General features: G+C 32.9%; 2 protein-coding genes and 1 long non-coding RNA gene across 3 annotated transcripts; 2 read left to right on the top strand and 1 right to left on the bottom strand.

Moving 5' to 3' along the window:
• Positions 1-2,027: 2,027 nt before the first annotated feature.
• LOC105335951 (tripartite motif-containing protein 2) lies at positions 2,028-3,933 on the top strand. The gene is made up of 2 exons (XM_011440094.4): positions 2,028-2,133; positions 2,835-3,933. Exon 2 carries the CDS (start codon positions 2,852-2,854, stop codon positions 3,854-3,856), a length of 1,005 nt encoding a protein of 334 aa, XP_011438396.3. The 5' UTR covers positions 2,028-2,133; positions 2,835-2,851; the 3' UTR covers positions 3,857-3,933.
• Positions 3,934-9,328: 5,395 nt separating this feature from the next.
• On the bottom strand, positions 9,329-24,690 carry LOC105335950 (SAP domain-containing ribonucleoprotein). The gene is made up of 12 exons (XM_034453783.2): positions 24,640-24,690; positions 16,195-16,268; positions 15,753-15,852; positions 15,166-15,191; positions 14,512-14,579; positions 14,114-14,204; positions 13,724-13,794; positions 13,267-13,315; positions 12,748-12,819; positions 12,103-12,174; positions 11,329-11,412; positions 9,329-11,108 (listed from the first exon to the last, which is right to left on the bottom strand). Exons 2-12 carry the CDS (start codon positions 16,228-16,230, stop codon positions 11,070-11,072), a joined length of 708 nt encoding a protein of 235 aa, XP_034309674.2. The 5' UTR covers positions 16,231-16,268; positions 24,640-24,690; the 3' UTR covers positions 9,329-11,069.
• LOC136272135 (uncharacterized) lies at positions 16,281-20,728 on the top strand. The gene is made up of 3 exons (XR_010710072.1): positions 16,281-16,529; positions 19,045-19,367; positions 19,735-20,728. It is a non-coding gene; the product is annotated as an uncharacterized lncRNA (long non-coding RNA).
• Positions 24,691-27,637: the final 2,947 nt, after the last annotated feature.

The raw sequence follows: 27,637 nt of genomic DNA, 5'->3' as shown, positions 1-27,637 counted from the left end.
TGCATAAATAAAAAGAAAACATTGAATCAATTTTAATATATTTATTTAATTTATTAGCACTACATATAATTTAAAACAATACACATAGCACTGTTTTATAACAAACTCATAAATACATGGTTGTCTAAAATATAATTAACAATTCAAAAGGACATAAAGTTTATAAAAGTATAATTCATACCAGTATGTATACAATATTTACACAGATACTAATAAGGGCACGGAGTCTGTCTTAATGTTCTTTCACTTTCACTGTCACTATCAATGTCCTAAATGAAGAAGTTCAGATTCTGAATCGGCGTCATAATGTTGATGTTCCGTCTTGGTATCACTCCTTCAGGGTCTGCAGTCTCCTCTTGATGTTTGCGTACTTCTTTGTCGGTTGACGAATGGTTCCTCCTGCTTGTTTCTGGATCTGTAGAATTTCGTTGCCGTTCTGGATGTTCTTGAAGATCTTGATGACAGTGTAGATTTTTGGGTGCGCGTGTAGGGCCATCCTCTTCAGCTTCCCGTGCTATGCTTCTAAGTTGTTATTGGTCCGCGGTCCATTGTTTCCGAAGTGATTCCAAATAAGCCTGTCACCATTCACCCACTGTTCTGTCACATAGTCTGTAAAGGTCCTTGTCACTTCCGTCAGGTTGGCTTCATCGCGGTCTTCCAGGGCTTGGAAACACACGTCTTCGATGCTGTCTAGAGGAACTAGGGGTAGGACGACTGCTTTTCTTATCAGTTTCTTCACGTTGTCATCTTCTCTGTAGGGGGTCTGTAAACCTGTGATCTGTGCCTTGCGCCAAACAGCCTGTGTGAAATGGAAGAAACATCCTTTAATTAGTGGTGATTCCGGGGAAAACGTCTCTGATGGAGTTATGTACTACAGTTTCGAAGTCGGCAAGGGCACTGGTGGGAGAAAACTGCAGGCCGAGGTCGTTCATCTTGTCGGAAAGAAGAGTGAAGAGTCTTGTGTAGGTGGCTTGGTTCTTTCCTGGAAGAAGGGCATACACAACGGGCGTCATCTGGTCGTCAGTCATGTGTGGATGGTGAAGATCTGGTAGAACAGGCTGGGGCAGGTGTAAAAGGTTCCATCGCAGAAGAAGGTCTCGGAGACAGCAAGGTCTTGAAGGTTGTCTGTTGTCGCAAACGCAAGTATTCTGTTGTTCTTGAAGATGTCATCTAGTAGACGAAATGGTTGTCCCGTCTTTGTATCTGTCCATTTCCCCTCCAGTCTGATGTCTGCTGTAGTCTTTGAAAGTGGTGTGGTCTGTTTCCGTCCTTCGATTTACCCGGTAAATGTAGCCATTGAATGCGAGATTACGCCCCCCTCTTTTTTTGGTGATGAACTTAACGTTGATCTGTTTATTTGCCATTGTGAGTGAAAAGTGATGATGTCTGGATTCTCTCCTGCTATTTATACAATTCTGCAGCTTGTGTTCATTTATTTACAGCTTGGATGAGTTCAGTTTAACATCTTTACAGTAATTGATTGTAAAACTAATATCTAAAAAATATCAAAGTGAATTTTTTTTTACCATAATGATGTTCAATTACTTGGTTTTATGACTTTGTAATTAAAAATATTTAAGCTTATGTCGTTCATTTCAGCTTGGACAAATTTGTTGAAGAAAGTGATTTTTTATCATAATTTTATCTCAGTCATAATTTAGATAATCATCATATAAAATCTCTGATTTTAATTTATACATTAAGATATAATGTTTTATTTTGTTAAGATGTAAAATGAAGAAAGATATTTGATTTTAATTTTTTAAAATGATATTTAATTATTATTTTATTTCACTGAAACATTTAGGTTAATAAAAATGGTATTTTTAATATAATGTCAGGTACATGTAGCCATTAGCACTATTTATTGCATCTTTTTATTTTTTTAAATTAAAAATAAGACAATGTCGTCTACCTGTGAACCAAAGTATTTACAGGTAAAGTCTACCTGTGTCCTAAAGTATATACAGGTAAAGTCTACCTGTGTCCCCTTAGAGGGCCCCATAATTGCCTTGATCAATTACTATTTTCAATTGAGGAGTAGGCGTTCGGAGAACACACCAACGTTTTCTCATAAATATGCGCACTGATTTATTGCACACAACAGCTAGAATCTCATCATTGATTAAGAAGGTATGTATCATCAATGTTGTCTGATATTTCACGTGCAATGTAATTGTGACAAGGACAAAGACTTGTGTACAGTGTATATTTTTGTGTTTACTTCACCAAATTGGTTTAATGTTTATCGTTCGTTGTTTAACAGTAGCGACAGCTATATACCTGTAATTTTGAAAAAAAGAAAGTAAACGAGTTCACAGGCACCTGGCTTTTAATTTTTTTCCCCAAGATGAAAATGCCAGTATTGTATTACATGGTATAGTTGGTAATTTTTAGAGTATAAATTTAAATGACATATACACATGTACATATGGAAAACATTTGTGAAATAAATCCAGTATTTGTTCGACATGATGTTGCGGTACGGATGAGCAGACTGGTATATCTATGCGTATAATATAGTATATACAAAAAATCTGCGTCATGATAATTTTTTTGAGTTCCGTTATATTTTACAATTATCATTGAACCTTTGAGATTTTAATTATCGAATCTACGTAAAATTAAATGCATGTAACCCCCCCCCCCCACCTCCCCAACAACAACAACAACAAAAATGGACTAAAAACATGCAAGTCTTGCAAACAGCAACCATACATGCATGTGTACCTAAATTTTTATGAAAAGTATATTATAGGTAACATGGCTAACGTGTTGAAAATCCAGCCTCCTAGTTAAAATTGATTTATGGACGCTCTGTTTTTGTATTTCAGGTATTGACATTAGCTCAATGGCCACAAACTACACGAATACAGATGCAATGGCCCAGCACTTTGTGCAATGCCAACTTTGCCCAGAAAACTCCCAGTTCTACTGTAAACCATGTGAGGTGAGACTCTGCGAAGGCTGTGTAGGGATTCACCTCCAGAAGAAATCACCAGAAGCTCATCAATTCATCCATTATCACAAGTTATGGAAAAACCGGAAGTTGATGTCCGAACCGGAAGTTGTATCAATAGTCACGTGTCCTTATACCAATATGCTGGATATCGCGCGGTGGGGGGAAAGCAAATTTTACGTGTGTAGTACTCTAAGCCGTCACATTCACAAGTTCGACTTCCGTAAAAATGAAGGGGATGGCAATTCGCTAGCCCCGGGATGGCCGCGTCGCCTAGCAACGCTTGGTGATGATATCATATTCACGGAAAGAAATGAAAATGACGTGAAAATCCTCACCAAAAATGGCGAATTTAAAACTTTGTTCAGCACCGCTGATTGGAGAGCTCGTGGTATCGGATGCACAGCATCCGGGCACATCATTCTGGGTTTACACAAACCGAAGACGGGTAAGGTCGCCATATTTGACAAGGCAGGCAAGGTGCTGAAGGAAATTGTTCACGACAAGCAAGGAAAAGCATTGTACTCAAACCCTTATTACGTCACAGAAAACAAGAACGGCGACTTTTGCGCGACAGACATCGTATTGTCTGCTGTTGTGGTTGTTGATAGCGATGGCGGGTTCAAGTTCACCTACACCGGTAATCCATCTGTTGGCGGTAGATTTGATCCACACGGCATCGCTGCAGATAGTCTGTCCAATTTAGTCATTGCTGATTGGATAACTCGTCAGCTACACCTTATTGACGAAAACGGCCACTTCCTGCGTTATTTTGATTTCTTTCCCAATAAGTTTGTGTCCGAGAGTCCCACTGGTTTATGCATTGATTCCCAGGATCTGCTATTTGTCTGTGGTTATGATAGTGACAAAGTTAAAGTTATGAAATATCTCCATTAATCGTCTACTGGTAATATAATATTAAATATCTATTGTTCGGAGTTGCCTTATGTTCACGATTTCCTGTTACGAATTCACAAAAAAGTATATTATCATGAAAACAAAATCCCGCCGAGTATGCAAGCTTGCAACCAGTGCCATGCTGTTTATATTAACGAAACAGTCAAATATTTTTTTTTATTTTAGCCGAGCGCTATTATTCTCGATCATTTCACACAACAGGCAGATAGCCTCGTATTATTATTTTCCTTTGAAAAAAACTTTGAAAAAAAAAATGAAAAAAAAATCAATGAAAAATGATAATCAATGAAAATATTCATTAATTTTCGACAAGTTAAAAACCCCGAAAATATGATATGTCAAACATGTTAGAGTCAAAAAGTAAAATGAAGAAAGTGGTAAAAAAAAATACCTGCAAGAACATTTTTTTTAAAAGCCGTGAACTTTGACCTCTCCTTTCGTCGCATCTCAGGGCCTGATATTATTTTAGACTTGTAGAATCTCAGAAATACATGTAGGCCTATCAGTTTTCAAACAATGCATCATGCTGAAAGCATTTTATTCCACGATCCGCTTCAACGTATTATACCAATCGCAACTTCTCGGGCCTTTCCGGCAGGCTCGGAAAAACACCTCGAGGTGTTTATCCGAGCCTGCCGGAAAGGCCCGAGAAGTTACAATTGCTTATTATACGTGTACAAAACTTGAAAAGGCATATTTTGTAGACTTGCTTAAAGTTATATCGAATAAAGGTGTATAAATGAAACATATATCTTGTTCATTTTTGAAAAAGGAAGAAGTTCAATGCGCAGAGAGCAAAATACGGATGAACAAAAATGAAATGAAAAATAAGAAAGTATATATTATAGTTTTCTTCGTCTTTTTCTAATACAGGTATTTTTATTTTTATTTCATTACAAATTATGTCACAATTTTATATTTCTTTCGATACTGTTTCCAGTTATTTTCGCCATTCTACACTTCCAATTTAATCAGACACAATCAGTTAATAGATACTCCTTCTAATAAACACAGCTATTTGGCAATTGTTCTTTTCGCCAAGTCTTAATTGGATTCGCCAGCTTTAAATGAGGGCGAAAGGGGAGAAAATAAAACAGAAGCAAATATTTCCCTGTGTACAGTATTTTGTTTAAAAGGAATACATGTACATATATAAAGCACTCAATTCACACAAGTCGGATACAGAAACAGAAATTATGTTCATTGTTCAGTACATAGTGCCAGTAATTAGAACCATTTTAAAAAGACTTTGAACTTTCAGTAGAACGTAATTATCTATTTCTTGCGTCAAAACAAGTTGAAAACGACGCTGATTTCAAGCTAGATATGCAGCGATTGCGTAGTCTTACCTCAAAAGCCAGACAAATCTTGTTGATTTCAGAGAGTCATGGCTAAGTGGCCTACAATGAAATAGACAGGCCTACGTCACATTGCCGTTTGAAACAACTACCCAAAGTCCAAGCTCTTGTTAAAATGGTTCTAAATGAAAGCTGGAATGATCATATCCATCTTTTGCCTCTTTGGAACTAGTAAAACTTAGAAATTTAATTTTAAAAAATAACTTAAGCAGCTAGATGCAGAATTGCATGGATATTATTTATAATAAACAATCAAAAGGGTCACATATCAGATCTAAAGCAAAATGGGTAGAAAATGGCGAGAAAAAAAACCACGTCACTTTTTTTTTTTAGAAAAGCAACAATAGTCATCAAACGCAATAGCTGAACTTATGACTTCAAACAATGAAATAATTCATAATACAAATTCATTTAAGCGGGGAAATGTTCAAGTTTTGCCAGAGCTTATGCGCACGTAAAAACATTGATAATAAAATAATCGATGATTACTTAACGGAAATCACCGTACCATTCATAAGTGAGGATAATAAATATACATGTCTGTTGGATAAATTTCCGACGTTTGAAGAATGTACGGAAGCTTTTAATAGTATGAAACATGATAAATCACCTGGCCATGATGGATTTCCAAGTGAATTCTATAAATATTTTTGGAATGTAATTGGTCCTTATTTTTACGATGCTCTTAAAGATATATACATGAAAGAAAAATGATGACACACACGCAGCGACAATCTGTAATAGCATTAGTGTTATAGAAAGGAGAAAAGAATTCTTTAAAAAAAAAATTATCGTCCAATTAGTTTTACAAATACTGAGTACAAAATCATAGCTATGGTTTTTGCAAAAAAAGACTACAAAAGATTCTAAAAGATATAAATACCGAAAAAATCAAACCACATACATAAAAGGAACTGGAGAAAATTCGACTGTATATATTTTGAGTTCTGTGAATCAAAAAACATGGGGGAAATTCTGCTGATACTCGTTCATTTTTATTCCTTTTTATATGTGTTTTAAAAGAACTGTAAAAAAAAAAAGAACGTCCATCCTAAGCAACTTCGTAATGAGTCAATTTTTTTTACTGGGAAGTGTTTTTGCTTGTCAACATTTTTGATAAGTCTATCCCCCCCACCCCCTCCCCCTCCCCGGCCCTCTTTCTGTTTCCGACGCCACTGTTAGGTAGAGCCCCCAAATTTAAGACAACTTTAATTTTTAAGCAATAAAACTGAACAACCATAATATAGTATATAGTAGACCAGGACACTCAGGGTCTGCCCATGTATATGTGCTACATCCGGGGACTATGTGATGGACTATATGTAGATGTACATGTAGGTTGTCTACTGGGTTAACCGGGGTATTGTTTGTACAGTAGCTTATATCTCTATATATTGCTAATATAGCCTTATTTGTACTTTCAAAAAGTTGTATACCATTTTTTATTTGACTAGCTCTATATACCAGTGCTATTTGTGTATACCTGTATACTATATGCAAACATTATTTGACGAATTAACTCTAAATATTTTTGTCGTCTGTACTTTATTTAAGATTTATAAACAATATCAAATTATGTAACAAAAATAAACATTAGTATTTCAGGGTATAAGATAATATGCTGCTTTCTAGACAACTAATTAGAAAAAAAAATTTTGAAGTAAATTTGATTGAAAAACATGTTTATCGGTATGCAGCATTTATACATAAACAACTGAGGAATTATATACAATAAATCTATACGCTGATTATTTTGCTTGAAGATTTTGTAAACTTTTAAAAGTTTAAGAAAATTAAAAAAAAACAAAACAAAACTCTTTGAATTTCTTGACAAGAAGAGCTCTGTTTAAAATAGAAAAAAATTCAAATTCAGGAGTTAAACTTTGTTTGTTCCTGCTAATATAGCAGTTTATGCTTAAAGAAATCATCTCAAGAACTTTATCAAGGTAGACCTGATGAATAAATTTTTGACCACCAGGCCTCCTTAATCAGATGGTTGACTGCAGTGCGGGAAACAACCGTCTCCCTTCATTTTAACCATACTGTCTGTTCGCTGTTGGATTCGATGCCATAAAACCGCAATTTTCAGTGGCGATTTTGATATATACAAGTATCATATCCGTTTTAGTTAAATATGGCGCATCTTCCCCATAAACATAAGAAACAAATACCGAGGCAAGCAAGGTTTTCCGGTTTTTATTTTCTATATTCAGTCTATTAGTGGCATGGCGTACATTATAATAAATTTCCCCTCTCGCTTTCTGCAACCTCCGAACACTGTTGTACACATTAAATCAAACTCAAGGTTTTTATAACTGGGGAAAGTCGCACTTTAAGGAGGTTATAAGGATGTCAACAAATTATCCTTCAGAATATAATTGTTTGTAGCTATAAACTATACTGCATGTTTGTAGGGAAAAAAAATCGAATTATTTTAGATAAAAATATCAAATATTTTCCTGCAACTTTGTATTTCGCTCTTTTTCCCCAAAGAGATTAATATGGTCTAAACAATGGTAAAGATCATCCAACTTTCTTGATTAACTGTTATGGAAAGGTCTCAAGGTTTCGAGAGATACCTCAATAAAAATTACTTAAAAACATTTTTTCTGTCCGGAAACATCGCAATAAAGAATTTCTAAATTAACAACTCATCATCTTATCCAGGAAACATCTAAGCTACGATAAAGGTTAAAAACCTGACTGCACATGTTTTCGGAGAATATTTTTGTTTGGTAGCATGATGCAATTTCATATTGTTCAGCTTTAAGTGAGACAGTTACCCCATCCCTGCATCAGCAATTTCCTGATTTTGATTCCCCATAATTGATTATGCAAAGTGTCATGTTGTAAATTTTTGTTTTTACACCCACCCAGTAAATTCAAAATTTTCAACATGACATTAGAGAACGCTTTATGACAGGTTTTGATACACAAATAGACAACCAATTAGCGTAAAAAATGGATCATAGTAATATGTCCAGTTATCGATGTTTCAGCCATCTATTGCAAAGTTGAAGTGTTATTGATTACATCGCATGAAACTTTTTACATGTACATGTTTACGTATTGAAATTGTATGTACAATGTACCTCTTTAATATTCCAATACTGTCGGTACTCATATATTATGCAAGTCCCGTTTACATCGTCAACTTCGTAAACATTGCCATGTTGTCCGATATCGAATCTACATCGTACTAATAGTGTGGAATCATTAAAATTCGTGGGGGTTAATGTTCGTGGATTGCTTAAATTTCACAGGTTCGTGGGGTCGCAATTTCGTGCATTTTCTTATACGTTCCAGAGGAAAAATGACTCTACAACCCTAATTTAATAATTCGTCGAGGATGCTAATTAAATGATAATAGGCCCCAGCGAATTCCACGAAAAGTGAGCCACCGCGACATCTAATCATTTCACAGTATCCTGTTAACATTCCGACATCGATTCGACATCGTATCTCTTCCATCTTGTTTTAATTACAAACCATGCTGGCCGATGTCGAGTCCACATGTCGTATCACTAGCACACTGTCGACACCGCAGTGTGGACGATATAAACTCGACATCGTGTCAACGTCATCGACAATGTTGACGATGCTGATAAAAAATCTAGTGTACTGAACGTCGACGATATAAACTCGACATCGTGCCAACGTCATCGACAATGTTGACGATGCTGATAAAAAATCTAGTATAATCAACGTCGACGATATAAACTCGATATCGTTTTGACATTGCGATATCGACGATATAAATTCGATTATCGTGTCAACAATGTTGACGATGCTAATATAAAATGAATACTTGTGTAATCAACGTCGACAACATAAACTCAATATTGTGTCGACATTGCAATATCAACAATACAAATTTGATTATCGCGTCAACATTGTTTACGATGTCTACGCAGTATAATTTACATCAATGATCCATAACATTATGATATTAACTCGGCATCGTATATCAATAGTGTCTTCATTTTGCTGTTGACGCTACTGAAAAAGCAATATGTTTTGAACAGGAATGCCTGCCTCATCCACCTCTTACATGTATTTCACCTTAATTAGCATGAAAACAAAAACACAAATCTATTATTACCTAAAATTTATTTAACTCAACCTTGAGTATTAAAAAAAAAGTATCTCTAGTATAACACATGATTAAACATGAAAAATATAGAACCATTTGTAAATTGTGATTTTACTCTATTCATATGATTAATCTAGGAGGAATGGGACATTCTCCATTACAAGACATTTCTTTGTTTCAAAATAGATGATAAAAATCAACCTGAATTAGATCATGTCATCTCTACATTTCCTCTACAAGGATGCATAACTCAGATAAGTTTAAGCTTCTATTAATGATTGTAAATTCGGTAGCTGGAATCCAGTTTGGATTACAATTTTCACTGCAAGATTTTTTTTCATAGTTCTGAAATACTGTATATTTCAAAACAGTGTTTTAAATTGTAAAGAACAAAATACATGTATGATATACATTGTATTGTCACCCCTTTTTAGATTTGAACATGCCCCATTCCTCGTATATCTATCTTATATCCAATCTGTGAAATATTATTTCTTCAGTGATTTGATTAACTCAACAAATGTCTTCTTTTTTAGCTGATATAGTACAGGTATAGATAGCATTGATTCACATATAGATGGATGTTCACAAGTAAGACTTTACTATGAAAAAATATGTAGTATGATTTTCTAAGCTAAAAAACACAAATACATGACTTTGTATGGACATCAGTATACTCCACTGACATTATCTAATGACTCTTTGGGGGAAAAAAATCTACCACTGAACATCAACAAAATTGAAATTTGGCTTCATTACAAACTAGATTTCGTTTTGGACAAAAAACATTTGAAAATAAACTATATGCATGACAGTATGAGTATGCAGTTAAAATGCATGTTACAAAAATACCCAGGTTTAATTTCAACTGTTGTGTCCCTGGCTATCCATTAACTTATCAAATACCAGTCCATGTACCTTGATATGTTCTTCTGAATTGCTGTCATTTGCAAACAGTGTAAAAAGATGACAATTAAAGACATGGAATGAAAATTTAAAAAAAAATAATTTATGACTGCATATTGAACACCAACTTTTATTCCCATGCCAGAATTTATTTTTGCAAAGTTCAAGAGAGCCTCAATGACAACCAATCCTTGCTGTATGGATGTATAAATAACATCACATATAAATAGAAAAAATTATTCAAAGCAAATCAGTTTATCTCAGGTAAATTTTGAAATAAATAAAAGTTGGTTTGCAAAATTTGGGATAATGATGTCAGCAGAACTATACATGTTGTTTGTTGAGTACTGTCTGAACTGTAAACCTGTACGTATGAGCTGTAAATCTGTACTGTAAGAGCTGTAAACCTAATAGCATACTGTATGAGCTGTAAACCTGTACATACATACACATTGCATGCATACATGAATTTCATAATCTGCAAGATTACACAAACAAGTATTTCTCTTTTTTTTCCCTAGTTTTACAAAATTCTTGGAATTATAAAATAATTATGAATATTTCTTTAAGAGGAAATGCTCTTCATATTAAACTAAGAGTAAAGGGTAGCATTCTTTAAAACTGAATTTTTCAACTCATAATATGTGGTTCAACTAAACTAACATACATTCTGTTTGAAGATTTTACATACTTAAAATAAAACATGATTTCTTTTTTTACAGAAATAACTGTTGCATAACTATGAAAACATGTTAGCAGCCTTCATTGCGATTCAAGAGATGAAAGGAAGTAAGCGAAGTTCATTGCATGGTCCAATGATTCTTGTGAATGCCATTTACGTCAATCCGAACCTTTCTGCTCGCTTTTTCTTTGCCTACAATACATACAGTATTAAATAAATTAAAAATAACTGCAGCACTCAAGAAAACGGAAAACTGCCAAAAATGTTCTCTTTTAGAAAAGGATATGAATGTAAATAATCAAATCATTTGAGCTGAGGTGCTTGTTGATACTACTTTTCATCAGAAGGTCATTATTGTATCCACTTTCCATCCATTTAATATCCACTTTTTATCCACATTGTATCCACTTACCTCTGAACTGTCTGTGGATGCTGCTGAGGTAACACCGGCTCCGAATCGCTCCTTCCTCTTTAGTAGTCTCTCCTCTTCAGCTGACTGAAAGCATAATCACAACCTATCAAATCTACACAAAAACAATATTCTGCAGTTCAATATCTATGCAAGATGCCCTTTGATTTGATAAATTTGTTCACTTGTAATAAACATATTTTCCAATGAATTTGAATTGTATTATTCTGAATGTATTGAGAATAAATTTTTTGTGAATAATCCACAAAAAATATAATGTCATGAATGCAATTTATCAAATTATCAATTAATTGTAATTTTCGGGACAATTTTGTCTTAATTTTCTACATTAAATATTAGAGAATTGAGTGTTAAGGAATAGATTCAATGTCTACCACCAAAATTTATAAAATTTTGAAACTGGTTTGGAAAAGTAAACTCTTTTTCATAAACTAATTCATTGTCTGTGTAGCATAAACCAGCTCATAAAACTTATGTTGCTACTGGTAATGAGCTAATTCCTAACATGTAATCATTTTATCTAATAAACTGTAGTCAATTAATGTCCATATAAAATATACACAATTCAACCTTGACATTTCTTGTAAGTTTAACTGGTCTTCTATCTATTTAATTATTTGTTGTTTAAAATTCAAAGCAATACCTCTGATCATCAGAGTTTCAATTGCTTCTGTATGATACAACAACCACATGCTCTGACATTTGAACTTTTGACCTCTGACCTACCTTAGATTGAACTTTTGACCTCTGGCCTACCTTAGATAGTACAGGGGCTACGACGGTGCCGAACCTCTCCGCTCTCTCTTTCAGCTTCTCTGTTGTAGCAACCTGTCAATTACAATTTCGAAAAAAAATCATTAAAATGATCTGATTTCTTATTGCTGAAACAACTGTAATTAAATGCATGTACCATCTGATCACTACCACGTCACTGGAATTTTCTGTGGTGGCTTTTGCTTATCGAAACTCTAAAAACATACATTATTATATTCTCATAGATGAGCACATGATTCAGAAGTCAAAGTAACCCCACAGATTGGGGATTGAGCCACTCTTAATGTTGTGCGTTGTGTCCTAAGACAAGACACTTTGCATAGTCTCGGTACCGCTAGCTGCAATAGGTACCGGCTAATGCTGAGTGTCAACCTGTGATGGACTGGTGTCCCATTCAGGGAGAGTCCGATTCGGAATCCAAGGATAAGCACTACCTTCATGGCTCAGAGAAGAATTAAACTTATCCTTATCCTTAACATTTAGAAATTATGATAAAACAGTTACACAGTAAAAGTTACCACAAAAATCTTAGACATTATCTAAGACTACTCTGTTGATGGTAGTCTCTATAGTCATTGGAAAGGAAATGAAGTGGGAATGGGGATCAAAAGATACTATAATTCTAACCTTGGACAAAACTGGAGCTACCACGGTCCCAAACCTCTCTGCTCTTTGCTTGAGTTTGTCAACATCAGTAGCCTATAAAAAATATGCTTCTACTGTAATACTAACCATTACTGAAGCGAGTTTTTCAATCATTTTTTTTAAGGATGGGTGCTAATTTTGGCCTATTATAACAAACAGAATCAAATATACATGTAACTAATTTTATCAATAATTAAGAAATTTAATTTTTTTTTAGAATTGGTAAAATCTTACTATGAAAATTATTGACAAACAAGAATATGGTACCTGTTTTCTTTTTTAGTAAAAATTCCTCAAAATTGACAATTATAAATCTTTACATTAACACCCGAGTCAAAATGAGTTTATTTTTAAGGTTAACTTTAATCTGAGGGTTAAAAAAAAATTCTTAGCTTTGAATGACAAAATCTTAATGTAATCTGAATTACATGTAACCAAAATGACAGTTTTACAAGTAATCAAATTCAAATGTAATCATGGTACCGTAATCTTGTAACTTACAACATCTGATGTGATTTTTCCATTGCTAGCCTGCACAGTCCCACCAAACCTACAAAACAGGAAAAAGTAGATTTATAAATCTTATTAATTGACATATCCACAAGTACTCTAAGGTTTTTGTGTACTGAATTTGTACACTTACAGTGAAGTGTAACGTGTTTTGCTTCTACCAATCTGATCAGATTACAGATTTCTACTATAATGGCGCAAAGCGCAGAAAGATTTGACAACCACCCATAGAGAGTATGTTATTCGACATCAAGATGAAATTTAACTAATCAGATGGCAAGTTCCACTTTTCTGAATCTGATGGTGTCACCATTTTTAAACAATGTTAATGCCAATTTTGTAACAATTATTGTGATTGGTTGATAAGCTTATCTTTCACGCATATAACAAAATTTGTTCAGATGTCATCTATTGTACCATTGAATGTGTTTGAACTTATCATACAGACCTCTCGGCTCTTGCTTTCTTTTTCAGATCATCATTTAATGCTCCAAACCTCTCTGCTCTCTTCTTTAATCGCTGTAAGTTCAGAAATTGACATTCTTCAGTACATGTACTTGTCTTCAGCCATTATGAAACACTAAGCTTTCAAACATTGACAAAAATACAGTAACTATATAAGAAGCCTTAACTTTACAGGGATTTTACTAACTTAAAGGCTAAAATCCAAGACTTCAAATGATCTACATGTATACAAATTGCTCTTAAGTGAACCTAATAACTTTATCAAAGTCCCTTCAACAACACTTTCTCTCTCTCTCTCTCTCTCTCTCTCTCTCTCTCTCTCTCTCTCTCTCTCTCTCTCCTTGATTTAATTTATCATTAAACATCTACATACATCTTCCTCTGACATCTTGGTAGAGATGACTTTGGGCTCTGGCTTCTCGTTTTCAACCTCTTCTTTGGCTTCTTTTTCAGCTTCTGTTTTGCTGTGTAATAAAAAATACATGTAAGATACAAAACTTGATTTATCAAATCATTAAGAAATTATGAGAGTCGGTTATCATCCTATTTGGTACATTGTATTAAGTATGAAATTGGTATTTGATTTCCCCAGATCAGAGCATTTTCAGCTTTCAAAAATAACATGTCTCCACACTTAAAAAGACACAACTTACAATATTGCTTAAAATCAGTGGACAATTTAGTTTTATACACACATGGTCATCTATATTTTCAGGTGCCCCCCCCCCCCATTAAATATCTGTGATTAAAATGGCTACAATCAATATGTACCTTTCTGTGACTGTCTCTTGTTCTTCTGCAAGGATGATTTCATCGTCATCCTGCAGGACATCGTCTCCCTAAAATACAGATAAATTGTGAAGGATACATTTATTTAGTTTATACATACAGGCCAAGGTTACATCAATGTATAAAGGTTACATTAGTTTATACATTCAGGTCAAGGTTACATCAATGTATAAAGACCTTTAAAAGTTACCGAGTACTTCAATACATACATATTATTATATAAACAATTTTTACAAAGGAATTTGTTGGAGAAGCAAATTAGATACATGAACATTGAACACATAAAAAAAGTAGTCTAAATTCTAATATCTACATGTGAATCAGCTTAATATACTGGTAAGCATTTAACCAAAAAACCCCTCATGATTAAGTCTTAATTTTTTTCAGTCTCATAAGTCATAAAACAATTAATTCCCAATGCATATCCTTTACACTTGTACATTATAAAACCATTCATTCTAAATCATTTCAATGTAATATATACAACAAGTACATGTAAGTAACAAGTAAGTTTTATCGGCATTAAGTACAATTATTCATAAGCAGCTTAAAGATAAAAGGCATATCAAAATTTGGCTGTTCTTCTTTTTGTGAAATGCAGCTCTGAGAACTTATTGTAAGAAGACTACAACCTACCTCATCATCGTCACCAATATCATCATCTGAAACGATGAATGGTAATGTGCATTAAAAAAATTCCAATCTAGATTTCTGAAATATAACATACTTAATGATACTCTTTTGACCAAAAGTCAACAGTGAGTTGTTGGGTGTAATATTTGTTTAAGTTTCATATTTTTAAGATATTGGGGACAGCCATTTCCAAACTATAGTATTTTTTGTGATCTCAACATTGTTTGCCATTGAAGTATAAGTTTCATATTTGGTGTTGATGGCTAAAATAAGCTAAAATTAGCAATCTGCAGATACAACCTTCTATGCAGTACTTTTAAAAAGGCTTAGGTTTATGTGTATAAAAATATTTCACAAATTTGGAAATGCAAGCAGTAGCTTTCAGTCAAGAAATCAGATAGACAACAAGAAAATACAGTTTTGTCCATATATTGAAAGCTGATGCAATGTAAACTGATTTATCTGTTAGGCCTAGTGGGCCTAGTAAAATCTCTGATGAAGCTGAAGCTCCATGGTCATTTGAACCTAAAGCTACAGTTCTGCAGCTATGGGGTGGAACTGATTTGCAACAACTCCACAATAAGTCTTACCTGTGCTCTGTAAGGCTTCTTTAAGGCGGCTGATCAGTTCTGTTTTCTGACCAGTGGTTGGAAGACCAAGCTTCTTTAGCTCAGCCTTCAGTTCAGCCACCTATATGGAATATTAAATATAACACGTTTCTTTATATTTAATGATAATCAAAATAACTCTATTAAACATTTTTAAAAACCTGTAAAAAAAAGTTTCTCTACCAAGCCGGACAACAAAAGATTAAACACATACGTTTCCATTCATTGTGATGAGTAGAATAGAAACAATTTATCTACTTTTCTTTATTCCAATTGTACGTCTTGTAAAATGAAATCGTAAACTCGTTCGAGGTAATTCGAATTCAATTCAGTAAAGACGCGATGCGAATTGTGATTGATGTTCGAGACGTTTGTTATCGTCAATACAAACGCATACAAGATAAATAAAACATTTGATTCTTACCTTCATTTTAGAGATATCTGTCTCGGTTGCAGACATATTTATCAGTTATTTAAGAAAAATTTCCCGAGCAGAAAGCACGACGGGTGATACTAAAACAAGTCCCACGGAGAAAACAAGTCCCACGTAAGTCCCACGTAAGTCCCACCGGTAATAAAACCACCAAAGCTATGGATATGGCATTCTATCGATGTCAAAAGTTCAAATGTGTCAGTTTTTCAAAAGAAACGATGATTTTGGTCTATATTTATGGTTAAATTGGCCGTTTACATGCCAAGGAACGATAACTCTAGCGAAACTACGCCATTGTAAACGAAGACTTCCCGTGGATTTACACAGTAGGTTTGTTGTTTGAATTGTTTTTAAACTTAATGAATTAAAGTAAGTACGGAATTTTATCATTTCTAATGTTTGAATGTGTCAGTTTTTAAAAATAAACAAAGATTTTGTCTAAATTTGGGTGTAATCGGGGGGTCATGACAAGGACCGATAACTCTAGCAAGACTACGCCTTTGTAAACAATACGTTAATGCTTGTATAGATTGTGTTTTGATAAAATTAAAAAAAAGAGTAAAAAATATAAAACTAATTAATTTTCAAGTAGAAAAAAGGTATTTTTAAAAGTATATGTAAATTAAAAAGTATTTTTATAACAGTAACAGAAAAAAATGTAAATAATAAAAAAAAATTATCAACATTAAGTATTATATTTGATTTTTATGTGTTTTTAAAGCTAACAATAACCACAAAATAAATAATATATCTAAACCAAACTTGTAGCTGTGATTTAAATGATTTTTAAATATTTTTTTTAAATATTAATTAATTAGGTTGTAGTGTTTGTTGGTATGATTTTTTTTATTGCTATTAACAAGTAATATCTCAACTTACTAATTATTAATACAAGCAATAAAAAATCCAATGTAAAATTAATGCAAATATTTATTATGTTAGTTAACTACATATAAATAAATATGTATATTATAAATACATGGATTCTAACATGGATTCTAACTGTATTATTAAATTTTAATTAAATTATATGTAAATAAATTCAAAAAATGTTATACTATCATTATATATGAATAAGCAATATTTCATAATTTTGTGTTAAATATACCATAATAAGTTTTTTCTCTAAATCATTTTTTTTTATCCTGCATTTAGATATTTGATTTAGTAATTAAATCACTTTTGTAGAACTCTTCGTCACATTTAGTGTCCAGACCCTACGACGTGGACGTGGTTCTACAACAGGGTCCTTATTTTTTTTTAATATTGATAATTTTCTAAAATTAATTTTGCCAGACCAACATTCTTCCTTTAGCTTTAGCTGTCGTGCAGGATGAAGAGTATGCCAGGTGAATACTGGTAAAAGAAATAAGGAAAGAAAAATAAGAGGAATAAAAATTATTTAAAAAAAAAAACAAACAAACTTAATTTTATGAAATTGTCAATTTTAATTTTAAAAAAAAAGGAAAATTGTAACCAAAAAGAAAAAAAGAAAAATGAAATGAATAAAAATTGTAAAAGTAAGAAAAGAAAAGAAAAAGAATTAATAAATAATTGCCCTTGGTTAAAATATAAAGAAATTGTAAGTAGTGGTTGTTTGAAATTTCAGTTTTTTATCACTAAGCTTAGCTGATTAGAAACAATGAACATCTTCAATTCCATATATTCCCTCATATCATCATATTTCCTACCGGTATATCATAACCAAATGATTATATGTACCAAATGATTTAAAGTTTAGAAACGACAATAAATGTTTTATAAGCACAAGTAAGTTGTATTATAGCATACATTTCATTAAAAAAAAGCCAATGAATTTTCACCCTAGCATTGTTTCTTCATTTCCGTCGAGCGGAATAGAAAGTATGCCAGACAATAAGAACTATATACATTTCGTTACAAAAAAAGCCAATGAATTTTCACCCTAGCATTGTTTCTTCATTTCCGTCGAGCGGAATAGAAAGTATGCCAGACAATAAGAACTATATACATTTCATTACAAAAAAAGCCAATGAATTTCCACCCTAGCATTGTTTCTTCATTTCCGTCGAGCAGGAATAGAAAGTATGCCAGACAATAAGAACTATATATTCATTTCATAAAAGAGCATATGAATTTTCACCCTAGCATTGTTTCTTCATTTCCGTCAAGCAGAATAGAAAGAATGCCAGACAATAAGAACTACAATGTACATATTATGTATTATATACATGTATGTACAAAACCAATGAGAAAAGTGACGGGTAATTTTAGGTACATAAAGATGTTTGCATGCAAAAAGTATGCCAGGCAAAATTATCCTACAGGAATTTTTGGTTTTTTGTTAGGTAATGAAGTTGTCTTTGCATTCCTGACTCTTTTTACTTGGCCAGGTTTTTTGGCAATTCTTGATGTTGAGGGAATAGTGAGGAAACCATCTGTTGAAGTTTGCAAGGTACTTTGTGGATGGAATTTGAAAAATTTGAGAGTCCATTTTTTCCTTTGTTCCTCATTCATTCCTACCCATGCCTCATGTGGGACAAATAAATGCTTTGCCTGAATCGCCAATTCATAATTTCCTCGTCCATGGAGTGCCCCTCTGGTGTCCAACAACTGACTTTCTTGAATTTCTTGGAGGCGTTCAATTAGTTGTGGTAATTTAGACACTTTCCAGTTGCCTATCAATTTAATTTTGCTATTCATAGCCTCACAAAAGTTATTTTTCCACAGTAGGGGGATTTTCTGATTTCGAAGTCTGGGGGTGAAAACTTTTTCTTTTATTGTTGGAAAGAGTTTCTCTGTCAAATACTTGAAAGCAGGACTGTCTTCAAATGATTCTAAAATTTCTTGTTCTCTTTCCAGGAACATCACAAGGCTGTTAGAAGAAAGGAGACCAGAGGGGGAGAAAATTGAATTTATCAGTTTGTTTTTTGCTGCTTCAGGGATGTTGTGTTTGTTTAGGTTTCTGATAGCATTTTCCTGAAGGTGACGAGTGCAAAGGATATGACCTGCCTTAGGAAATGTGGTTTTAATTGCATTCACCAATGCCATTTCCTCATCTGTACCAAATGTGAGTTTTTCTTCCGGCAGATCATATCCCAAACTTGACCGGATTTTGGCTAAGAAATCACAATATGTGGAATATGCCCCATCCCAATGCAGGAAAACAGGACCCAACATTACAGGTGGGGTTGTTTTTCCTCTCCTCAACAAATTTGGATTGGTGTATACCATTGTTGTTACATAGCAAGCTCCCAAATTAAACGTTCTATCAATGCCTATCACAGATCCATGTGTAGCACATTCTTTCATTTCTAAAAGCTGTTCATCCGAAAAACAAATGACATTGGGGGGTTTTTGATCGTTGTTTGCATGAATTGCCTTGATAAAATTTAGAGATTGAAGTTGATTTATGAGAATTTGAAAATCATCTGCAGTGTTTTTTTGACTGGCAAATTTTGGTTTCTGCTCTTTTTCATACCTGTACTTTTCGTTTTGAATGACTTTAATATTGATGGGATTTTCAGGATCTAATGAATTTACATTTTTCAGGATCTGTATTGGGAGCTTGCCATGCTTTACGCCATCCCTTATCACCGATTGTTGTTCAGTGGTGGTTCTTTTGTACGGTTGGGTTGTTCTCTTAGCATTCCCATGAGGTGCTGAACCTTGCCACTCACCGAGGTACTCAACAATCACCACCGTGGAGTTTTCTACTTCTGGCATTTGCTCAAACCATGTTATTCTTCTTTGGTAGTTTGGAGATCTGACAGATTTAGTGTAGTATCTTTTCATTGTGTAGATTTCAGATGTTTCTGGTTGTGGATCTAATGGAACTTGTGTCCTTTTAACACTTTGACAATAAATTCCTTTCTTTTTGTACAACTTTTCTAAAACTCCTTGATTTGCCAGGTATTCGATTGTCTTCATAGAGTTTCCCCTCCATGACCCACAGTCATCTACAAACTTTCTCTTTTCCAAAGATTTATTTAAAACAAAGAAAACATTTTCCTTTAAACCAGGTGGAATCTTCTCATGCTTTTCAATAGTTTCATTCTTTATGACTTCCAAGATCTCTTCATTTGTCATAAATCTGCCATTCAAGGAATTGTTTTCAGGGTTGCTAAATGGGGCTTCCAATACCATATCACCGTCACTTTCATCATTGGCATTATCCATAGAAGGGGAGCTGATGTCTGTCAAGGACAAGTCTTGCATTTGTGACCCTGTATCTTCGGGACTTTCAAAGGAAGCATCTTGGTTTTCATCATATGGACAATTTATTTGTGTTGAACTTTTTTGTGGGGACTCAGAGTTGTTGATACTTGGCAGAGAGTTGTCTTCATTGATGGAAAAGTTTTTGTCAGTAGCAGTACTTTGTCTTGGGGACTCTGTATTATTCAGACTTGGGAGGGAGTCAAATGTACTGCAGTGCTCAATGTTTTGTGTATAACAATGGTCCACCGCTGTGGAAAACTGAATGAAAGATAGAGGGGATTGCTGGTGTTGATTCAATGCTCTGTCTTCTAGGAGATGTGATAGGTGACAGGGGTGGAAATTCTGTTTCATCACTTATGTCAATTAACGGTATGTCTTGTACTGGTTTTAGCAAAGGAACAAAATGGTTTGTTTCCCAATAGCCCATCGGACCTATATGTCACTGGTTATATAAATTACATATTTAAAAGTCAACGTGAAAATTTTGATTGTCTTAGTTTTAGAGCATTAATAATAAATTGAGAGCATTGCCGGGGATAAGTACATACTAAAGTTCTGAATAATTCAAATTCTATATAATAGCCTTGGATATAATTCCTTAAAGGTTAGAGTAATTGTTTTATATTTATTTAATGAACTGGCGTGAAAATTTGACAAAATTTAGCGCTTATACATATGCAGGCAATCTTTGCTATATGAGTCTTTTGATCCTAATTAAGCGTATAATTGCAATGTGTATATTACATAATTTTATTATTAATTTGTTTATATTTCTAACAATGTGTGTATATGATCTAAGGGCGTACTATTTCAAAGTCCATTTGTCTGGGTGGTTTTTAACAATATGAAATGCAATAAACCACACTCAAGTATATGTTTTATCTATTGGAACTGGGGCCTGCTCTTTAAAAAGGTAAATCCTTAAAAAAAAAACTATTTAGAAGCACAATTTATTAATATATTTAAAGTGTTCATAATATTCCAGAAAGATACTCTGAAACAACATGTGTATTGGAGGTATACCTAGAGGGATCCGATTTGGAATTCGACACCCATTTGTTAATTGAGGGTAGCGTTAGTGACACCCAGTGTCGTAAGTTGGGGGTGGCGTTGGCGTTTGTGATACCCCATGTTGTTAGTTTAGGATACCCTGTGTTGTTATTTGGGGGTAGCGTTACTTCCCCACGTGGCTTCCTGTCAACTATGGGTTATGCATTATGGATCGTCGTAAAGAATTCGAAAATTAACTAGAGATCTCCTTCATCTAAATGAGATTTTCATATTGTCAAAAACGTGTTACTTGCTTAAAAAAAAAAAAATTAAAAGCGAAAAATAAATTGGTAAACCAGTTACAATCTTTGCAACACTTAATGTTTAAAGTTAACAATTTTCTCATATATCCTTCTTAAACCATCTAATATCACTGAAGCATATTCAAGAACAAGTATTTAAAACAAATGTGAAACTTGAAACATTTATGATAGTTTTGTAATGTCATAATTAAAGGAATTTGTTAGAATTAATATACTACTTTTAGTGCATGGATTTCAATGTTGTGATGGATTATCATCGGCATATGGTACTATACAAAATGAAAACATCGGTTGTTCTTTCTTTGTTGTAAATAAGAAATAATTACGGTGAAATGTGAAAAACCAGAAGAGCTACTTATGGGGATGTAATAGGCCCCTTAGACGATTTATGCTGCAATTATATTGCTATCATATGTTAATATTGAAACTGATGGGTATAAATTACCCGCGGATAAATTCAAGTGATATTCATTAAAAGAGCAAATTAATTATTTAGTTGATACGAATCTCTATCCATGGATATGGAAATGTTATAAAATTTAACGAGCTCATGAATACTTTTAATGTAGAAAAACTAAAAAACTGGTCAATATTTATTAAGAAAATTTTCAAAGTCTCTTCTTCCAGAAACCAACTTTAACAACCTATTGTATTGTGATTTCAACCTTTTTTGTCATTATTACTTCTACTGTACATGTGATCCTTGACTGTATTCGTGTACATTTGTATATACTGATTTTGAACCTCAAATACCAGTGAACTGGTCTTGAGCGAATAAAGAATTGAAATTGAAAATTGAAACCACAATTAATATAGAAGAGAAAATTTTCCGATATCGAATGAGACTTTAAAAAAGGACAAACATAATTGGAGTTCATTACAAAAAAATGTTGTTTATTTAAACGGTTGTGATACGTTTGTACTATACATCACTGTTAGTCGTAGTTTAGGTTATCATTAATTTAATGGGGGGGGGGGGATTTACAGTTTAATAAAATGAATTAAACACCTTTCTCTCTCTCTCTCTCTCTCTCTCTCTCTCTCTCTCTCTCTCTCTGTGCAACAACATTTCCGATACCTTTAACAGATTTGTCTGACACATGCAAGTATTCCCTCAGATAGGATGTTCCAATTGTTCAGATATGTATTGAAGGTTAAGGCACATTTGATTATAAATAACATTTGACGATTAAATGTATTTATTTTTTTAATGTATACATTTTATAAACCAATTATTTATAGACATATAATTGACATATATAATTGATGTATCCGACAAAGTGAACACGTACTTATGATAATAATTACACCAAGCTCCACGTCTAATTGTCACTGAACCTAGTTTCAATTAATAATTACTGGTGTATAAATAGATGTATTGGTCTGTGAACTTTATCAGTCAGTGCTCTTGCTCATCAAGTTAAAGACATACTAAACGAAAGTATTTTATTATTCTCTCTAATGTACAATGGAGAGGATTGCGATTCTTGGACACAGCTTTGTGGCACGCCTAGAAGAGGACCTACGTATGGACGGACAGCTACAGTTCAACAAGGATCTTGATCTGCCTTCGAACTACATGGTGCAGTTCTTTGGTTTGCGAGGAGCAACTACACGCCGCATTCTTTACAGTGGACAATTTCAAGACTGCGAGAAATTCCATCCAACGAGAGTTTTCCTACAGATTGGGGAAAATGACATCGGAAGTGCTCTTTCCAACATCGATGTTATTCAGGGAATCCGTAGAGTGGTAGACTCTTTACTGTCTTTTAGTGACGTGAAACGTGTAATCGTTGGAAGCCTTTTTCAACGGACAAATCCAAGAGGACTAACCGCCGAAGATTACAATTCCAGAGTGGACCAGATCAACATATTCCTGCAAAGGTTCTATGCTGAGTCCAAATCCGTACACTTCTGGGGTATCCGAGGACTGATGAGGCCAACATGGGACATCTGGACAAGTGATGGAATTCACCTCAACCTGTCTGCCACAAGAAAATATGCAGCCCAAATTAGAATGGCGGTTAAATGTGAACAGTTTAGATGACTTAATGTTTAGAATTAGGCTTTGTGAATTATTTCTTGTAAACAGTTCAGAGATGAGTTTAAATGATGACTTGATCGTGTTTTCATCGTATCAGTGACAAATCAATGTGAGACTGGTTAAAGATAAAAGATTTATATTAAATTTGTTTTATATGCTGAATAAAAAAAAAATGAAAATTGTCTTTAAGTGTTTTTCGATGTTGCTGTGAAGATAAAAATCATAGTTTAATAGTTAATAACTAAATGAAAGGCTGTGAAATTTTAAGACAAGTGGTATGAAATGGCAACAATTGAAAAAAAAATATAGAGAGATAAGTATACACGTAGAACTTAAACGAATTAAAATACGAAGTATTATAAGTAAACAATAAGAGCTTTAACTAAGTCCAATCATTGAATTTTAAAATTCCAAGTAATGATTCATTTCTTTCTGACCCCTCCAAATATTCATAATAATTCCTTAACCAGCGTATCTGCGTGTGAATCGGCAAACAAACAAAAAGTTACGCTCTTGTATACGATCCTATATCAATATCCGTCAAAACTATTGTATAAATATATTTTAAAATATATATTGGTCTTAAATTATTACTAAGTACGTCATATTTACTTGAATAGTAGAGCTACATAGTCGTATTCACGTAAGACTTAATGAAACAAATCAAGAGTTATCGTTCTTGGTCTCATTTCATGGGGTTTTCGTCGATAATTCCGTAATAAAAGCTTTAAAAAATATATTTTTTTGTGAATAATGATTGTTTTTTCATATTTAATCATAATCAATAATTATTGTATCGATATATAGCTGCATTTGCCGTGGGACTTACGTGGGACTTACGTGGGACTTGTTTTCCCCGTGGGACTTGTTTTAGTATCAGCGAGCACGACAATATTTTCAATTTATCGACTTTTTGTACCTTCAAATCTAAAGAGTTCTGATAGTTGATAGTCCATTCAAAGTTTATTCGATATTATAGTAGTGTATAGTTTAAAATAATTATCTCTTTAATAATTTTTGTAGAATTTAAATTGTAAGAAGAATTTTTAAAACGAAATATTAGGGATTTAATTTTGTCTTCCAAAATGTGAAAAATTAAGACCTATTTATCACAATTTGGAAGACAAAATTAATTAATGAATATCATAATGTCCGTATTACATTAATTCTATTAATGATGCATCTAAGGACTGGTATCATAATAAATATAGAGTTTGTGGATTTTTTTTTTTGGGGGGGGGGGGAGGGAGGGGGATGTTTATGTTGTAAGAAGTTATCCCATTGTAATTATATTTTTCATAAAAAAATTGCATGTTTTCTTTCTTTAGTTAATGTACAATCATGTATATTGTATGTCCTCTTCCTGACCCCTGCAAGTCAGGGTTTAAAAAACATAAATTCTTCAAAGAATATCCAAACATTTTCAGACTAAGCTAACAATCCCTTGGAAAATAAAAATAAAACTGCATGCATGAATAACATCTTCAAGATTTTTCAGATTTCATTAATAATTACTTTGCCATCAATATCCACAAGACTATTTTCAATTCAAACTGTGAAGATCTCCAACTTTTAAAGTGTACATGCAAATTAAAACATGTGTCTTAGTTTGTTTTGCCAAAAGTATTTTGATGAAGAAAATTTTCATGAATACTTTTGGCACAACAGCTTCTGAAACCAATTTGATTATTTAGGGATTAAAAAATCAATCTTTGTGTATGATAAGGTGATAAAATAAGGTTGGGCTCAATTGAAGATTTGATTACGCCTGACCATATCTTGTCCAAATTCAATCACCTTATAATATTAAGGAACGATTCTTTAATTACCGGGTATTACTTAATTTAAAATATTTAAATAATCTTTTAGCTATTATACAATTACATATCAAATTAGTTATTGATGAAATGTATTGGTCTATACGTATACATAATAAAATCAATTCATAATGTTTAATTTAATTCACAGACAAATGAAGACATTGGAAAATGTAAATATTTTATTTTGAATACACGTAATAAGAAGGAACTTGTGAAAGCACATGCATATATATATTACTTACAATGTAAAAATAAAAAGTAGTCAAAGAAAAATACTTTTATGTAATAATGCAGAATTCATTGAAAAAAAGCACTAAATCAGGAAAAAATCATGGTAAACAAATTACCAATATATTAACAGAAAATGCTTGTAATATAAACAATCCTTTATTTAATACAAAAAAAGAACATTAATTCAAAACTTTCAGAGCATAACAAATTCCTTCCAAGACTCACCCCTCCATATATACTTTTAAAATACATGTTACATAAACTTTAAAAGTTTTGGGTGAATCTTTTCATAAAAAATCTTATGCACCTTACACATATGTATATATATATATACCATGTAAATCAAATTAAGCTACCCAACTTATACATTGTACATGTACATGCATGTGTATAAACAAGCAATATCCAGATCAAGATCAAGGAATGAAGTTACTCGTACTGCATAATCTACCCTTTGATTTGGGCATAAATGATGATAATTGTGTATAAAATAAATAATATTACATATGCATGTTTCTAAGGTTATACATTGAGAATAAATTCTATATAGGTCAGACACTAACTTAAATTGATTAATCAACATTATAAATTTAACTATACATGTAAAAAGCAGCCTACAGATTTTATATCTTACAATATCTTGTATCTTATAATATGTGTATATAAATATTAAATACAAACCGGGTATTTCTGATATTTTTATTACCTTAGAAATTCAATTTGTCATTACTATACTAAATTTCTAAATTACTAAATGAATTAACTTAGAGCAGACCAATATACAAATCTGCCATAATCTGAATAAAAGATAAATTGTGCTGCAGCTGTAAATTTCCATGGACAAATGGGTCTACAGCCTCCTTAAAACTTATACTGTAATTGCTTCCATCTCATGTTCCGATTACAATTGTATTGTGAATATGCTAATAGTAACTCAAGACTTATATCTGTCTAGCTATTCGGCAAAATATTACTTAAATAATCCAGAATCCATGGAAGAACAAGTGGAGTAAACTAATGTTCTGAGTATATTAATACATCATGCATATTGGAAAAATCCTGTGAACTACAGAGCCTTTGCTAGCCTTCTAAATTACCAAAAACATACCGTATATCCGGTAATTTTCGCGATGATATAATTTTCGCTTTTTTTGCAATGTCTTTAAATCGCAAATTATTGAATACATTGTATGCAGAAATTATACTCTGTATTATTTTCTATAGGAAACTTTTTAAATCGCCAAAAAATGACTAATACAAATTAAAAATCCTACACATTTTCGCGATGTTTGCCAATTTTTGTGACACGCGAAAAAAACTGGATATACCGTATTTGGTCTTTGCATTTTTGTCAAGTTCTAAAGGAAAAAACCCAGATATATTCCAGAAAAGAATAACTGGGATATCAAAAGGCTGACCCTTTGTCATGCATCCCTCTTCCCATTAGTATAAAAGTTACGTTAAACAACTAGGTCTACAAAGTGCTAAACTAAAGCATATTTATGGGACAAAAAATGATATGTATAATTCAAAACGAATACTAGGAGTTTGGAATGGAGGGAGAGTAAGGAATTCATGCAATCAATATAACAATATGTTAAAACTGTATAATGGAGAGATCGCTTAGATATCACTATAGCTTAGATATCACTATAGCTTAGATATTACTATAGCTTAGATATCACTATAGCTTAGATATCACTATAACTGGCTTATTTCCAGTAATACATATGTAATAGATACATTACTGTAAACATATTATATTTGACTATGTAAATGTATTATATTTGGCTGTGTATTCATTTAACTAAGGTGTTTTTCAAATTGGT

This window comes from Magallana gigas, chromosome 10 (assembly GCF_963853765.1).
Source record: "Magallana gigas chromosome 10, xbMagGiga1.1, whole genome shotgun sequence".
NCBI lineage: Eukaryota > Metazoa > Mollusca > Bivalvia > Ostreida > Ostreidae > Magallana > Magallana gigas.
The sequence above is the reverse complement of the archived record's forward strand: the minus strand, read 5'-3'. Positions and strand labels throughout refer to the sequence as shown.